The sequence below is a fragment of the Lodderomyces elongisporus genome, chromosome 2 (assembly GCF_030384665.1).
Source record: "Lodderomyces elongisporus chromosome 2, complete sequence".
In the NCBI taxonomy this organism is placed as follows: Eukaryota; Fungi; Ascomycota; class Pichiomycetes; order Serinales; family Debaryomycetaceae; genus Lodderomyces; species Lodderomyces elongisporus.
Window position 1 is genome coordinate 484,741 of NC_083674.1, and position 16,992 is coordinate 501,732.

Here is a 16,992-nt window from a genome sequence, read left to right on the forward strand (position 1 = left end):
CCGAGTTGGTTTAGTGTAGGATTCTAAGTTCTAATGCCTTAAGGAGCACTTCCTCCCGAGTTGGTTTAGTGTAGGATTTTAAGTTCAAACGCCTTAAGGAGCACTTCCTCCCAAGTTGGTTTAGTGTAGGATTTTAAGTTCAAACGCCTTAAGGAGCACTTCCTCCCTCTATTCTAGGTAGTGAGACTTTCGCGACAGTGACACACCTAGTTCGACAAATTATTTCAAACTCTATGACACCAGTCAGTATGAATCACAAGTTGCAGTACCAAAGGTCTGCAACAAGTGCAGGAATGGTCGAAGTTCCTGCTAGGGACCACCAAAATGTCACATAGCAACGTTACTCAACGTAAGTGTGCGACTGCTGTGCACTAGGTTATCGCTACCTGCTCACTAGTACCAGCTATTCTATTTACAACCTAACTGGCTATATTCTGACTAAGTGATTTCGTAACTGTTCTTACCATGATCATGGTATGGTGTTTAAGTGTAAGAAGTAAATTGTCTCATACAATACTCAAGTGAAGGGAATTAGTAGAGTGGCCATTCTCTACCAATATTCACTGATTTGCGTTATACTTGTTGTGACCGTAAAATGTGTTATTTATCGATAATTCTATACAATTTGATAGAAGTCTAGAGTGCGACTTCTACCCACTATTTATATCCTTCTATACTAACTTAATTTGTTTGTTCTCTCATTACCCTGAATAATTGGTAATGACACTAATTTCTGTTTCACAGAAATGATGGCATAATGCGACTTACTTAAGTCGCTATGTGACAGGAGGCAGATTTGCAACTTGTAGAGATTCAATTAGGTTTATCGTTCAGTGATAATTCGACAGAGTCTAGGCTTGTAGTATTTACATTAAAAGCAATTCAAATATTGTATTTCCAAAAATTATCTTTCCACTATTATCATCATTATTGTTATTTGGGTTTATAATGTGTTTAGTCTTTACAATATTGAACAAGAACACGCAATGGTAAAGAGACTAGAGCATAAGCCAAAAAAGGAAACAGAAAACAAAAAAACTTGAATAAATGAAAGAGACTAACGGAAAAAACAGATCCAAATACACAATTCACTTTATTCAACGTATCTCTCGACAAAAGTGCACCTAAAAGCTACTTTCTAATCACTACTCAGTGGTATTCTCTTTGAGCATTTTTTTCTCTTTCTTTTTTTTTGTTTTTTTTGTTTCTTCGTTGAGTTGTAAGATAAAATAAGAAGTGGAAATCCTTTTATTTGTTCACATTTCTTATTGAGTCACCAACTGCTTGAGTAAAAATGTATAATATCAAGACACCAGCATTAAACAATGTTTGTTAAAATTAAAAAAGTAAATTAAAGAATTACTTCGGGCTTGTGTCATTGATTAAACTAAGAGATTGTGCTCCTTAGCAACTTCCTTCAACACCTTGAGCAAAACGTCACTAGCGAACTCATAATCCTCCAACTCGTTATATACTTGACACGAATATCTAGCCCACAACTTGCCGTTATGAACAACACAAGGCGTATAGGCCTTGTAATCTTCAATGCATCTCTTGTACACTACTTCATCCAATTTTGACCAATTTTCAACTATAGAGGGGAATCCCTTGGTAGGTATCTCAATGGTTACCATGGTACCAATTTGTGTCACACCACCCATTTGGTCCAATACTTGAGTTCCACCCCATTTTTTGGAAACAACATCACCCACCGTCAAAGCCAAATTATGACAGTAGTCGTAAATGGCTTGTTCACCACCACATACGTTTTCCCTAAATTCATATGCATCAGGGATCACTTGAATCGAAGCAAGATTTTTGGTACCAGTAAAGAAAAACCTATCAATCAATCTATTTCTTTCATCTTCAGCCGATAACTCAGCAGTGGCTGGCAAGTATGAGTGACTTATAGGTAAAGTATGGACATTTTTATGGTGTTTAGGATCAACATACAATACTGAGCAGCCAAGAGGCACATAAAACCATTTGTGCAAATTGGAAACGTAAAAGTCTGGCTCGAGCGAACCAAGGTCTTGAGGAATACTTCCGATACCATGGGCCCCATCAACCAAGGACAACACATTATAATCTTTACACAACTTGACCATCTCTTTGTAAGGGAATATAACACCAGGCATTGATGTAGTAACATCAAACAAACATAATTTTGGTTTAACCTCTTTAAACCTTTTGTCAAATAAGTCGACAATTTCCTTATTCGTAGTTGGATAGTTTACATTAACAATGTGGTAATCTATGTCATAGTTGTCCTTCAAGAACTTGACAGTATTACCACATGATCCATAAACTGTGCTTTGAATAACAATACTGTCACCTTTAGCAAAAGGGTAACTTCTCAACACAGTATTGACACCAGTGGTTGCATTATCGGTGATTGCCAAATTGTGATAGTCACAATTCAATACTTTTGCAATCACTTTCAATGCAGCAATGTATAGTTGCTTTTGTTCCACCTTGTAAAATCGGTCAAGGTACCGAGTATTCTTGTTGATTGCAGCAATGTACTTTTCCTGTACTGGAGCTGGCGAGAGACCATAAGAGCCATGATTGACAGGATAAACATCCTTATCAAGATTGGTAAAGTATTTTGCACGAAATTGTTTGCCAAAAGGTGTTTCTGGTTTCGACATTTTGGCGTTTCCAAGCAATGCTTTGTGAGTGATAATAAAATTGAACGACTTTTGTATTCAACAAATGGATATGCTACGTTTTCTGAGTATATACATATATATATATATATATGTCCGTTTAATATAAGAAGTTGTTGTGACTAATTTATTTACAAAAGTCATGATTACTCATAAACATAGACTAATTGAGACGGGGAACGGCTTGAGTTCGGGAATAGACGGTTCTAAGTTTTGTGACACATCAAGAAAAGTATTGATTAAATTTTGCCAAAGCGGAAACCAATAAAGTGTAGCGGGCAAAAACAACAACAACAACAACAACAACAACAGCTGCACTGCGCTATCAATGCATTAATCTATTCAACAACCAGAATAACATAACAGGAAGAAACTGAAAAAAGAATAAATCAATTGTGTATTAGATCTTCTCGGTGATATACGAAACAATTTACTGGAGATGTTAAAGTTTATATAAAGAGATTGTGTGTTATCTTCCTTTTTCATTTCATTTCATTTCTTTCCATTTCGTTTCTTATCTTTTCTTTGCTTGAATAATCGGCTCTTCATCTGATATAAACTACAAAGCATCTTCAACCTATGCGTCAAAGTTGTTACATTACGTTGGTTCTATCTTTAATGCTATCTCTTTTGTATTTGAAAGCATACTTGTTTCCAACGGGAGCGACTTTGTAGCTAGAACAGAACTGCCAGGAAGGTATACTCTACACTTCATTTTTTTACATTTGAAGAATCTTGGAACTATCCCCTGCCAGCCAGCCAAAAAAAAGAGCTTTTGTTTTGGAAACTTATTTTGTACTATATATTCCACAGCCAACACAAATATTTATTTAAATACACCAAATTTTGAGGTTCAACTTGTGTCCGTTTTAGAATGTGCTAGTTTACTTCTCTTTCTCTTTTTCTTTTCCCCCTAGTAGTTCCAACATTGCTTAACGTATGTATTGCTTATTGCTTATTTTTCATTTTTCGTTTTTCATTTAACCCTATCTTGTTTAGTTTTAATAGAAATGTGGCAAATGGGTACTAAAGTGCGCCATACTTGATTTGTAATTGAGTTAAGATGAGATGAAAATCGGATGTAATGACTACTCTTGACAGGTTCAAAGTTTTTTTTTTGGGGGGGGGGAGGGGTTAGGAGAGTGGGATTAGGAATGGAGATGGGGATTCGAAGAACAAAAGAAGCCACGCCGCCGCGTCACCTTCTTTCTTTAATTCCGAATCGTCTCTTCGCTCCCTCCTTTCCGCCCCCCACTTTTTCTCCCCCAATTCCATTTTCTCCCTCTCTCTTTTCCTCTCTCTTTCATCTTCTTTTCTTTCCAAAGCTTCATCTCAGTCTCAAGCAATGATTTTTATTGTTAGCAATGCGCAACAATTGTAGCGAAGAGATCCAATTTCTCGTTCCATTTCTTCACTCCCCACACACCACTGGGAGGAGCACACATACATACATACACACACACACAAACTGATTTGATACAAGGACAAAAGCCACAAGCATAAGATCCATAGCATTACAGGAGGAAGAGGCATACATACTTTTCTTTTGATTCATTCTTGATAACTTCCTTTTTTTTTTCTTTTTTTTTGTTTCTTCTCCACCTTACTTACCAACTAGATAAACAATTCAATGACGCTGATGATGAGAAGACTAGTAATTGATAAATCAATACCCACTATTCAGCGGCAATTTCTACATCTGTCGCTAAATAGACAAACACTTTTAACCAACCAGCTACCGCATTGTCGCCCTATACTTTGCTTTGCAAAAAAGAATAATTTTTCAACATCACCATTAATACTTCAACTGTTATCATCCAAAGACAATAAGGATTTTAAAAATACTAGTTCCACATCCACATCCACATCTACATCCAGATCCAGCGCTGATAACCATCCTCATGATATTGTCTCAAATTCAAATTCAAACTCAAATTCAAACTCAAACTTAAACTCAAGTTTAAACTCAACTTCAGATCCCAACCCAATCAATCAAAGTCCACCCTCACATCAGAATGACTATATCCCACAAGTCACAAAAGAGCAATTGTTGGCTAAAGCAAACAACATCCTTTCAAGATTAAGAGTACGCATAAAGTGGTTACTCAAAAGATCAAACCGACCGTACAACACAGATGACTACTCAGCGTTCTTTTCCTGGTTAGTCGTGGGCAATGTTTTCTTATTTATTGTTGCTACAACAACCTTTATATCGATGGTCATATTCACCGCAAACACAGTGTTTGCCCAAGAGTTTGTCGCACGCAAAATGGGCGAATTTATAACGCAAAATTCCAATATGACAGTAACTTTTGAAAGCGCTATTGTTCCCGGGTGGTCAGATGGAAAAATCAGCTTTAGGAAATGTTTTGTTAGTAGAAGACCAAAAAAGATTGTCAAGTTCATTAAAGGGTCACAGCAAGAGGCATACGAAAAAAGTTTGGAATCACACTTGTGTGCCGATGGACTGGAAGCCGATGAGGAAAAGGATTTATTTGAGGATGACGGAAACTATACGCAGTTTGATTTGACTATAGAAGAAGTCAACATTTCCTTCTCGTTCAGAAAATGGCTAAACGGCTCGGGCTTGATCGACACCATGGAAATTAAAGGATTGAGAGGTGTTGTAGATCGAACACATGTGCATTGGGATCCCGATGACGATGCTCGAAACTACAAGAATGTATACAAGACTGGTGATTTCGAGATTGAAAACTTCAAGATGGAAGATGTTCTTTTTGAATTAAAACAACCAAACGATTTTAGACCATTCGACGTGGCAATTTATAATTGCGAGTTATCAAGGTTGAGGAAACATTACTTGTTTTACGATTTCATAAATGCAAATTTGATGAGCGGTTCATACGACAATTCACTCTTCACAATACACAAGAAACAAAAACTTACAGATTTTGCACACGATCAAAACAAAAATGAGCCTGGCACCAAAGAAAGCCAATGGAAACGGATAACGTGTCTCCGAGTTGATGGCTTGAACATTGACCACTTGAACACCGGGTTGGAGGGACCCTTGGGTTGGATCACTAGTGGAAAAGTCGATATGGTTGGTGAAATCATGGTACCTCAGGAACAAGATGAAATTAGTGTTGCAGAGATAGTCAACCTCATAGCCGATTCTATTAAAAAAGAGGCCACCAGATACAAGAACCCCGAGGTGCACTCGAAGCATCCAGATTTGCATACAAGATTAACAAGTGCTGATTACAAGGATGTGTCCAAGTACTTTGTGTTGGATTTAAACATTAGATTAAACAATGTTAGAGCCTCAGTGCCCTTTAAAGCACCAGAATTGTCATACGTTAACTATGCGTTAATACGCCCCATCGTGGCATACATCAATTCTAAAAACACATTTATCGAGATACATAACCGCGTCGTAAAGAATATTCTGGACTTTGATGGTTCGTGGACAGTTTATGACTCGTTGCTTATGGATGATATCTCGGAAGAAGTCTATGACAATTTTGCAGAGTACGTTGCCGACGAAGAAGCACGATTGATGCGTGTGCGCAGGGTTGGTTTCTGGTCCCTTCAATTGCTAGTACAAGCCATCCTTTTCGGTTTGGGTACCCTTGCTTAAACATAGTGAAAACTATTGAAGCTTTTCCAATTCGTGTAATTTTATTTCCTCAACTATGATTGATCTGTTTGTGTATCTTTTCTTTTGCCTTTTCGCTCTTTGCTTTTTGCTTTTTCGCTCTTTGCTTTTTGCTTTTTCGCTTTTTGCTTTTTCGCTTTTTGCTTTTTCCTTATTTGATCCGGTTTGCTTTTTCTTTTTCTTTATTTGATCCGTTTTGCTTCCACATTTTTTTTTATCATCATTTTGCTAGGAATGTTTGATGATAATTTTACTGGACTAAAGATTGCATGTGAGTATGAGCAAGTAAGTCAATAGAATGGTGAATGTTCAGCTCTCCCGTATCACATGCGCAAGATCAACACCAAGAGGGCAATATAGCAGCTTAAACTTATAATGGTTAAAATCAATACAAAGTTGCCGCCTGTCTTGTACATTTCCATGTTCTTTTGTGGATTGTAAAACACATCAACTGAATTTGACTTGTAGACCCCGATAAAATAAAGGACGCATCCATAGACTGTATATATAGTACCAATTGGTAAAAACTCTTTGGAGAATATTTTAATAATTAAAATTGAAAATGATAAGCAACCAATTGAGGTTCTTGTGTATGCACCTTCATAAGTTCTTTGGTGTGCCCTAATGTCCAACTTGAGATTGTTGTCGAATAAGTCTAGCCTCGAAGGGGCCCGATCTCTTATTGGCACAGGACCATCTTCACTTGACATTGCACGATAATAAGTGGATCTATGGATAAAAAGAGGGGGAGGGGATAGAAAAAAAAAGGAGGAGAAGGAACAGGGAGTCAGAAACCAATATGGGTGCAAGGCTGTTGAAGCAGCGACAATTGGTTAAAGGTTTTTCTATTGTGCTGATTGATAGTTCGTGGACTACTAACATTTCCTTTAATCTTTTTAGTACCACACTTTTTTTTTCCCGCATTATCAAATCCACAATATAAACGAAAACAAACGAGAAAACACTAATAATTGATCCTTTATAACAATAAAACAATATTCCAAAAAAAAAAAACGATAAAAAGAACATTTTCAAACCTTTATCCATTTTTTCTTTTTTCAATCCTCATCGTCTTTTAGACCAAGCTCACCACCTCAATACATAGCATGGCACCTCCGAGAAAGCAAATAGTTAAACTTAAGTTACCACCAAAGTTCCTAGCAACACTTCCTAAATTCGCTGTATTCACATCAAAAACCCAATTACGCAAACTCGCACAAGCAGAGAAGCGAGCGAGCCTCAACGGCGGTTTATCAAATTCAAACCTGCAGAGATCATCTCCTGCACCAGATGGCAATTTTCCGCTAGCTACTAGTCAAGCAGCTGGTTCCGGTGGTGTTGGTTCTGGCAGTGGTATCAGTCAGTACAAGATCAATGTGGGACTCAAAGAGTCCTCGACCTCGGGTCTTACAATGAACAGTGTAAACAGTTCATTATATGCACTAGATAAATCAGGGAAACCATGCAGGCGGTGGGTAAAGAAAGAAAAGCTGTTTAAAACATTTACGGGATTTAAAGTAGAATATGCGAGGTTCGAAACTAGTAAAGAGCCAGGTAACGAAGGTTCAGAAGGATCAAAAGAATCAAAAGGTGTTGAAGGGGAACAAGAGACAAAGGAGACCAAAGAGACAAAAGAGACCAAAGAGACCAAAGAGACCAAAGAGACAAAAGAGACACAAGGAACGCAAAAAACACAAGTAGAACAAAATATACAGACAACACAGCAGACGAATGGAGAAGCGCTGAAAATCAAGACCGAAACTGGACAAGAGATAAAGATCGTAGAGCCACTGCTGCTGCCAAAGGCTGATGTTGGCATAGTTGCTGTATAGTATAATAAAATCTACAGTTGATGGAATTCCAATAATTCAGTGCGGTACGCGGTACTGACTTGTAAAGCAAAAAATTAAAAGCGAAAAACCAAAAAAAAAAACCAAAAAAACCAAAAAAACCAAAAAAAAACAGAAATTAGAATTAAAATCAAAAAAGTCGTAAACATCGAAAACTATTTGGATACCTCTTTGACCTAAACATTTTGATTTTGATGATTCCCAGAAATTTTTTAGTAAGAAGGCGATGGCAGCTTCGATGTTCATACCGACTATACTCTAACAAAGCACCAAATGTGTCAAAAACAACAAAAGCTTCTTCTTCAACAAACACGAACCATGAAATTTCCACTAAGCAATTGCTCTACACAACGGATATCACCTCGCCGGGATCAATCTTTTTTCTTCCTCATGGAACACGGATTTTAAATAAGTTAATCCAATTTATGAAGAACCAGCAAATCAAATATGGGTTCCACGAGGTAGTAACGCCTTTGATTTTCAAAACCAAGTTGTGGAAAAAATCGGGGCACTGGGATAATTACAAGGATGATATGTTTAAAGTTGTGGGAAACGACAAGTCCAAAGAAGAAGTAGTAGTAGTACTGGCGCCAACAGTACAGTCGGAGTCATTAACAGATGATGGAAATGATTCTGCTTTGCAAGAAGCTTTTGAAGAAGAACATGAATATGGATTAAAACCAATGAATTGTCCTGGTCATTGTATGATATTTTCCAAATTTGAAAGAAGCTATAATGAATTACCTATTAGATACTCTGATTTTAGCTCATTGCATCGGAATGAAGCAAGTGGAGCATTAAGTGGTTTGACAAGAGTGAGGAGGTTTCACCAAGACGATGGCCACATTTTTTGCGACATGAGCCATATTGATCAAGAGATAGCAAATACTTTGAACCTCATCAAGGACACTTATTCAATCTTTGGTATCGACAAAATTGAGTATTACTTGTCAACTAGACCAGAAGAAAAATATATTGGCGAGATTGAAACATGGGATGCCGCGGAGTTGAAATTGAAGCAAGTGTTGGATAGGAGTGCAGGAAAAGGTAACTGGCAAGTACGCGAGGGAGATGGTGCATTTTATGGGCCCAAGATTGATGTCCTTCTCACAGATGCTTTTGGCAAAAAGCACCAAGTTGCTACTATCCAATTAGATTTCCAATTACCCAAAAGATTTGATCTCAAGTATATTTCCGAAGATGGTTCTCGTAACAACCAGCCAATTTTGATCCATAGAGCTGTGTTTGGATCTCTAGAGAGATTCTTTGCCATTTTATTGGACCACTATCAAGGCAAATGGCCATTTTGGATCAATCCAAGACAAGCGATAATTATACCAGTTAACGAAACCCACACAGCAAGGGCAGAGGAATTGCAAAGAAAATTATGCGGCGATATTATCAATACAAATGACCCAGTTTCGCCATTGACAGGTTATAACTTCCACGTCGATGTAGACAAAAGACCAGCTACTATAGGTATGAGGACGAAGGATGCTATCCAAAAGGGTTATTCATATCTCATCATCATTGGAGATAAAGACATTGCAAATGGAACTTACGCTGTGAGGTCTAGGGACGATCGTACGATATATAATTTGACAGGCGAAGACATATACAAAAAGTTTATCGACTTGGAAAAATCGTACCAATAACTGAAAAAAAGCAAAATAGAGAATAATAATAATAATAATAATAATAATAATAATAATAAGAAGAAGAAGAAGAAGAAGAAGAAGAAGAAGGAAACAAAACCCAAGAAAAGAGAAGGGGAAAAAAGAATGGAGAATTCAAACAACAAGCAACGACATATAACAAACCAAGTATAATGGCACTGTACTAGATATCAACTATATATATATATATATATGTCCTTGTGTGTATCAGCATGTATATAATCATCACAATCTTCCGTATCCTTTGTTGATTAAAATTTTTTCAATTTCGAGCCAGAAATCCTTAACAATCACTTTATCTTTAAACCTTTTATCACCACGATCCACCTTGATTTCACGTACATTCCAATCTCTTATTTGAGGCGGCGTGACTTCTCCATTGTACCCCAAATAGAAGCCAGCATATTTTTGAAATAAATTCTCCGGTTTCGAAATGGCGTATTTGGCAAATTGCCATGTCTGGCCAGTCGTGAACACTGCCACAACCCTGTTCCAGTACTCTGGGCTTGTAAATAAATCAGTGTTGTCCACGACCATAATCTTTTGTGCTGCAGATACTAGCCTATCTGAAGGGTGATTTAGTATCACCACACCATTTTTGGGTCTATTTGTCGGCACTGGTTCAGTATAGCGCCCTTGCTCCAAAAATTCTTTTATATTTGATAAGGACAACAATGCTGTTGTTGCAGGCGACACAATGATGATTGGTTGCTTCTTGGGTCCGCCCGCCGGTCCTCTCTTATCAGCTGCCGACTTCAATTTTCTTGAATCTGATTGTTTCAACTCCTTCATAAACCTCTTTGCGTCGGAAATCAAATAGCCAAAATCTATGTTTTTGGAGCCTCGAAGTGCTGCATTGTGGTCGATGGATTCTCGTTCAAATTGGCTAATTCTGTCTAATTGGGGATCCTCAAGCTTGCGCTTTTTTGTCGACGAAGTCAATGCAGAGTTAACATCAGCCCTATCTTCCGAATTTGTAGATGGTTTAGCTTTGGCTTCAGTATCAAGTCCTTGTATGAATTGGCATGTTTCGGTAGTTCCATTTAACCAAGTGCCCAATTCTGTACGATTCAAATACTTGAATGAGGTTATACCCAACTCCGCTGCTTTTTCTTTATAATCGACATTGGGTGTTCCTTCTTGTAGCCAACAGAATACAACTGATCTGAGATCTTGTAACTTATCCTCATTGGTGAAGTTCGTTTCTGCATCCAATTCAAATTTTGGGGCATTTTCGTTTAGGTTGTCACTGCTATTACCGAACTGAACGCTTGTGGCTTCCTTGATTGACTCAGTTTCCAGTCCATCTTTATTGTAAAACTTTATAAAACCACCTTTGGTAGTGGCTCGACGTAATGCCTTCAACGATTCTAAAGTTGACATGATAATTACGTGGCTGTTTATGAGAAGAGAGTAAACGATATAGACGTTGAGTTTGAAATACCCAAAAAATCAATAAGCTTGTTTTCTTTCCTTTCCTTTCCTATGTCTATTTCTATTTCTATTTCTATTTCTATTTTTTTTTTCTTTTTTCGTTTACGTTCTCTCGGTTTACTTCTGCGCACCGCGAATTCATGAATTATCACCCATTAGTACGAAATCAAAGACAAACCCAAAAATTCTAACAAAGAAGGAAAATTACGAGCGGAGTCATAAATAAACATTATTACTATTATTGTTACTATTATTATTACTATTACTATTATTACTTTCATTTTTCTTTTCATATCCAGTTATCCATTCGCAAGTCTTTCCATTCTTGTTATAACAGATTTAAATATAAAACACTATACTATTCAATTCCAGACATATTATCAGTTTCTTATTGATGAAGTAAATTATTGGAGGGCTTGTCTTCTTCTCCTATATATATATATATTATTATCTTTCAATATCTTATAGTACCGCGCTGGCTAGTACCTTATCTCCATGGTAAATGATCGAATTTCGGTAGGCAAAGTGAAATTTACTCAGGTCCAAGTATCCCAATGGTCTGAAGATGCACAGAAGTCATTGCAAAGTGCTCAGAAACTTTGCTCGATTGCTCAAACTCAATTGAACGAAACGTATGAGGATTTGGGTGTACAATTACCCAACGATTTGGAAGTCGTTGAGCTTTTATTTGAAGGGTATCAAAGGCAATTGGATATGGTAGGTCAAGTATTGAAACGAAGTGAATTATTGTTATCGAGAGACGTGGATAGTGTACTTGTTGAAATCGACTCCGACCTCAACCCCAAATTAAATGACTTGAGTACTATTCTCAAACAAATGGAGAACACCATAGTCCCCGATTTTGTTCAAGTGAATGGGATGGAAGGAGATAAGCGACTTTATGATTTTTTAGCAATGGAGTCTACTCAATTCATACAAAATAATATTGAGATATATAAACAAAATTGCAAAAAGGCTTCAGAAAAATTAAACCTCGAGATTCAAGTGCTTCGAGATGAACAACATAAACTTTTGCACTACCAGGGTACAATTCAGAAAGAGTATGAACTGCTCGGGCGCTTACAGTTGGAGTTGAAACTGGCACAAGGCGATATGATTGAGTCCAAAGGTCAAGAGGGAGTGATTTTAAAAGAAAATCGAGCCTTGGAAAATGAGTTGGTATCTTTATTGGAGATGATGACTAATCATTACGACCAATGCAAGAGTGCAGTTGAGCTTTTATCCAGAGGGGGTAGCACTGAGCACACGAAAATTAACTTGGATGTCCTTGAAGTAGACTCACAGGAATTAGACGATGTGTTTAAAGAGTTAAAGGCAGTGTCGGAGATAACATCGACAAATTCGGCAAAGTCTAAGCGTTTATATAAGCAGTACAACGAGCATATCGTAAAATGTACTACTTATATCAAAGAGGAGTTGGAAAAGATTAGACTGTTCAAGACGAACAAAGTACCTCAATTTTTAAGCTTTTTTCAAGAGTGTAAAAATGTCTTTAGCAAGTGTTCAATTGTCGACGAAGAGTTGAAAGACCTTACTCCATCACAAGTATATGCTGAGACAATATCGCAGTTGGTGTTTCATTATACTAAATTTCTTGATGTTTACAAGACAAAGTATTTAGCAGAATTACACCATGAACAATATTCGTTCCCCAAGAAGTTTTTGAAAAGGATTGAAGATTTCATAAATGATGAAGTTTATAGAATGCAATCGGAGGAAATAAACCATCGTAAGAGGTGGTTGGATAAATACGAAGAATTTATCCCAAAAGAGTTTCAGCTCCCAGGAGAACAAGAAATACCCATGGTGGTGCAAGTTATTACTGAAGGGCTAGAGCATATACAACGTGAGAGTGGCGTTGAGGGTTTTAATCAAGGAGAGGAAAAGCGTTTGCTAGATTTAATGAAGCGATTAAGAACTCAAGATCAAGGTGAATGAATATAATAAGAGAGGAAAGTAAGAGGTAATGAAGAGGGGGGGAGGAGGAGAAAAAAAAGAAAAAGGAGGAAGAAAGAATGGTTACTAGTTGGCATGCTTGTGGAACGCACATGTGGTTGATGTATAGACAATAAACTCCTTTCTACTTCCTCGTGTATAAATTTTTTTTTTGGCTTTATAGGTTTATTTCTTTTAATCTTTGCAGACCTTAATAACCTGGTATCCAATTATTAAGCAGCTCTTGCAGTAAAAATTAAGAAAAGCATGTCATTGGGGTGATGCTTTTTTATATCACTTTACTGCTATTTTTATTTTTATTTTCATTTTCCATTTTCCATTTTCCATTCTGTTTATTGTTCTTAAATTTTTGCAACCACCAAGGATAGTTTGATGCGGCTCTTTTTTTTTTTGTGGTTTGCACACCAAAACACAAACTATTCATACATATTCCAAGAGCCTGACATATGAATTTTCTTGATTAATTCCTAGCTCATTGAATGACAGTCCGCAATTCAAGTAGAAGCTTGACTTTTGCAAAGTCAAGCGATGAGCTATTGCAACCAATTAGCAATGCATCCAATACTACAAACACAACAGGTAACCTACAACGACCGACAATGGCTCTGGGCCTGATGATGTCTGCAATGTACAACGAATACTCCGACCTTGAGGATAATGAAGACGAGGATAGTGGTGTCATAAAAGATGAAGAAAATGAACGTGAAATACATGATTATACTCGTAATACTCAACTATCTACATCACAACCTCGTTCTTCAAACGCCACTCAGCCATCAGAAAAGTACCTGAGATATGGAATAGGCGCCAAATTGATGATGAAGATGGGGTACCAAGAAGGGAAAGGACTCGGGACGGACCAATCGGGGATTGTGAAGCCTATTGAGACTTTTGCTATGCATGGACGAGCAGGAATAGGTTCCGGAAAAGGAAGAAAAACTGGACGAAAAACTGACCATGAAGAACAGAGTGAGCAGAAACTTCGAGGAAGTAGAAGAGAAAGAGGAAGAGGAAAAGGAAAAGGAAAAGGAACAGGAAAAGAAAAAGCGTACAGTGCTGGCGACTTTAATTCTTCTGATGAGCTGATGGAGGTAAGTGACTATTCTGATGAAGAACAATTAGCAATCAAGAGGTTGAGATCAAAAATATACAACAAGCTAGTTGAGTTTGAGAACTTGAAAATAGATGTACCTCAAAATCTCAAAAACTGGTTAGAGAACCGAGACTGGGACTTTGAAAATAATTCAAAGTTTGAAAGAGTGTATCAGAAACTCGATACAATCTACAGCTTAGTAACTTTGACAGATAGAAAGGACCAATTGCTCGAACTCAGAAGGAGAGAAGAAAGTGATTACGAGGAAACTATAAATTCTATGACTGTGATGCTTGAGACGTTAAAAATTGCGCGTGATCAAAAAATCTCTGTTTCCAGTGATACTACTAGCAATGATGATGATGATGAAGAAGAAGAAGAAGAAGATGATGATGATCCAATATTTAAACTAGCTGCAATGAAAGTAAGCAATTTAGAGTTACAAGAATCCGTGATTTTGACATTGGTAAAAGACAAACTTGAACCAATACTTGCAATAAATATCAGCGATATTGAGCAACAACAATCCAAAGTCATTCCGATTTTGCAAAAAATTTGCAAGCTTTTTTTATCATTCACTCAGGATGATAAATTGTGCCAATATGATGCTTTACTTTATCAGCAGTATAGTGAAGAGATTGAAAACATTTTTCAAAGTAATTTATCTGTCGCTATTGACATGAAAAATAACTCCGATGATGTGGTGGCCTCAATATTTTCGGCATGGTCAGTTAATAGTCCATTTGCTGATCTGGCAATGGTTTTTGAACTTTTGTTTCAGGGCACCTTGTGGAAGCGAATATGTTTGCTTATTGAACAATGGGAACCTTGCTCGGGAATTGTACTTGCTCGTGCAGTTGAAGATTACTTGACAATCGTTTCACACTTGGGTGACAAATATCAGTTTAATGCAAATGTATGGATTGGGAAGGCATGTAAACGGATTTCAGATAAAGTGAAAAGAATGGTAAACCACAATGTAAGAGAATCAATGTGGTCCTATTTATTCGTAAAAGATGGTCATAATAGCCATGTAAAGCATATCAGGGACCAGCTATTTGACATTAAAACAATATGGCTTCCCCAAATAGCCTCCCATTCTCAAACTGACGCCTCAGAAATTCTTATTCTCATGGAGGAGGCATTTGCACATGTCATATATAGCCAAATGGGTAATTTGAAGAGTTTATTTGCAATTGCATTCATGTTTTATGATGTGATGAAATTGGATTCCAGTATACTAGTTGTGCAATACGGAATATTTAATCGTTGGATTGAGATTCTTATAAGACTTTATAAAAGCGACCCTATGCAAGTCCCGGAATGGTATGCTGGATGGTACAACTATTTGACAATTGACATTGCTAACGAAGTTGCAGACGAAACGAGTGTTGAGGTCAAAAATATGATTATGTGGTACTTGACAAAAGCGTTAGACTTGATTGAATGCAAATTTGACATAGTAGAGTGCGAGAAGCTACCAATGCTATATGGACAAATCACTCCCGGTGTAGAAGAACTCCTACATATAGCAAGACACGAGAATGTCAAAAAAGAAGAGAGTGTAAGTACGGTGACAAATGTGAGTGGCATACCGAGTAAAAAATTTATGACTACGTTCAAAGACGTTTTAGCTGGATTCTGTGCTGATAAGCAGATAGTCATGAAAAATACACGGAATTTGTTTCATTCTACAAAAGGGTTCCTGATAATGTCTTTCGAGAATAGTCAAAAGCTAATAGTATATGGTTATATTGATGATGATGTATTGTGGGTACACTCCAACAATAGTGGGGATATTGAAGATGGCGAGTACGAGCCAATTAGTTTAGATAAGTTGCCAGAGTACTTTTTTAAATAGCCTATAAACAATTCCACTACCAATAGCGGTATATATATATATATATATGTATATATATGTATATACATCCCTATATGTTTATTGGTATGTTTGTTCGTGCGTAATAGTAATTGCAAAATAGTGTAATCTCAAAATTGAAGGAAGTATTCAATTTGATTCTAGAACGCGACTATTTGATTAGTTATCGAAAAAATCAATTGGCTCCCTTTCTCTACAATTAGTTTGTACTTTTTTTTCTTTCCATAAAGGAAAGTTTAAAAAGAGCTCGCAATCAATTTATGTGGAGACTGTTACAAAAACATATTCTCTTCTTGCACTAGTTATCTATTGTCACAACCTTCAAGTCATGTTGAGATCGATGTTTGGCCCATGGAAGCATAGTCGAGAGTTCCGCCGTTTGATGGTTACTGAACTCCGTCCACTCTTTCCACTTCAGTCACTTAATTCTATTGGCTCTGTGCGCCCACCAGTGCTGGCGCAAATCAGGAATTTTTCTGAACTGAGCCCATCATTCAATGATAAAACCGACCATTCCAACCAGTCAAAGTTTGAGACCGCTAAACAGTTTTGGAAAAATGCACATGAAGATGACTCCAAAGAGTCAAAGTTGGTTTTGAAGTATTTGAGAAAAGGTGGTGCCATTTCAATCCTAGTTGTGTTTGCTTCCATTGGCTTAGCAGTATATCAAGCAAACTCGAACCAGGATGAGGGCAAGCAAGATATACTTGAGGAAATGGAAATTCAAGAGTATATGCCTAAATTGAGCGAAGATATTCGATACAAAAAGACTGGAGTATAGAGATAAAGGAGAGA

The 16,992-nt window shown here is 37.1% G+C and overlaps 8 protein-coding genes across 8 annotated transcripts; 5 read left to right on the forward strand and 3 right to left on the reverse strand. All coding sequences in view use genetic code 12, as the record gives it.

Annotated features, from left to right (window-relative positions):
- Positions 1–1,382: 1,382 nt before the first annotated feature.
- PVL30_001473 (uncharacterized protein) lies at positions 1,383–2,651 on the reverse strand (the record flags this gene model as incomplete). Its single annotated transcript, XM_001526624.2, has 1 exon — positions 1,383–2,651. One exon carries the CDS (start codon positions 2,649–2,651, stop codon positions 1,383–1,385), a length of 1,269 nt encoding a protein of 422 aa, XP_001526674.2.
- A 1,919-nt stretch (positions 2,652–4,570) lies between these two features.
- MDM31 (Mitochondrial distribution and morphology protein 31, mitochondrial precursor) lies at positions 4,571–6,270 on the forward strand (the record flags this gene model as incomplete). The annotated part of the gene is made up of 2 exons (XM_061119234.1): positions 4,571–4,578; positions 4,629–6,270. 2 exons carry the CDS (start codon positions 4,571–4,573, stop codon positions 6,268–6,270), a joined length of 1,650 nt encoding a protein of 549 aa, XP_060975217.1.
- A 341-nt stretch (positions 6,271–6,611) lies between these two features.
- On the reverse strand, positions 6,612–6,998 carry PVL30_001475 (uncharacterized protein; the record flags this gene model as incomplete). The annotated part of the gene is made up of 1 exon (XM_001526626.1): positions 6,612–6,998. The coding sequence occupies one exon, from the start codon at positions 6,996–6,998 to the stop codon at positions 6,612–6,614; it is 387 nt and encodes a 128-aa protein (XP_001526676.1).
- Positions 6,999–7,394: 396 nt separating this feature from the next.
- MST1 (threonyl-tRNA synthetase) lies at positions 7,395–9,793 on the forward strand (the record flags this gene model as incomplete). Its single annotated transcript, XM_001526627.2, has 2 exons — positions 7,395–8,114; positions 8,372–9,793. 2 exons carry the CDS (start codon positions 7,395–7,397, stop codon positions 9,791–9,793), a joined length of 2,142 nt encoding a protein of 713 aa, XP_001526677.2.
- A 246-nt stretch (positions 9,794–10,039) lies between these two features.
- CDC73 (accessory factor associated with RNA polymerase II) lies at positions 10,040–11,197 on the reverse strand (the record flags this gene model as incomplete). Its single annotated transcript, XM_001526629.1, has 1 exon — positions 10,040–11,197. One exon carries the CDS (start codon positions 11,195–11,197, stop codon positions 10,040–10,042), a length of 1,158 nt encoding a protein of 385 aa, XP_001526679.2.
- Positions 11,198–11,743: 546 nt separating this feature from the next.
- On the forward strand, positions 11,744–13,207 carry ATG17 (autophagy protein 17; the record flags this gene model as incomplete). Its single annotated transcript, XM_001526630.2, has 1 exon — positions 11,744–13,207. One exon carries the CDS (start codon positions 11,744–11,746, stop codon positions 13,205–13,207), a length of 1,464 nt encoding a protein of 487 aa, XP_001526680.2.
- Positions 13,208–13,704: 497 nt separating this feature from the next.
- On the forward strand, positions 13,705–16,179 carry PVL30_001479 (uncharacterized protein; the record flags this gene model as incomplete). The annotated part of the gene is made up of 1 exon (XM_001526631.2): positions 13,705–16,179. The coding sequence occupies one exon, from the start codon at positions 13,705–13,707 to the stop codon at positions 16,177–16,179; it is 2,475 nt and encodes an 824-aa protein (XP_001526681.2).
- A 346-nt stretch (positions 16,180–16,525) lies between these two features.
- PVL30_001480 (uncharacterized protein) lies at positions 16,526–16,978 on the forward strand (the record flags this gene model as incomplete). Its single annotated transcript, XM_001526632.2, has 1 exon — positions 16,526–16,978. One exon carries the CDS (start codon positions 16,526–16,528, stop codon positions 16,976–16,978), a length of 453 nt encoding a protein of 150 aa, XP_001526682.2.
- Between the last annotated feature and the right edge of the window lie 14 nt (positions 16,979–16,992).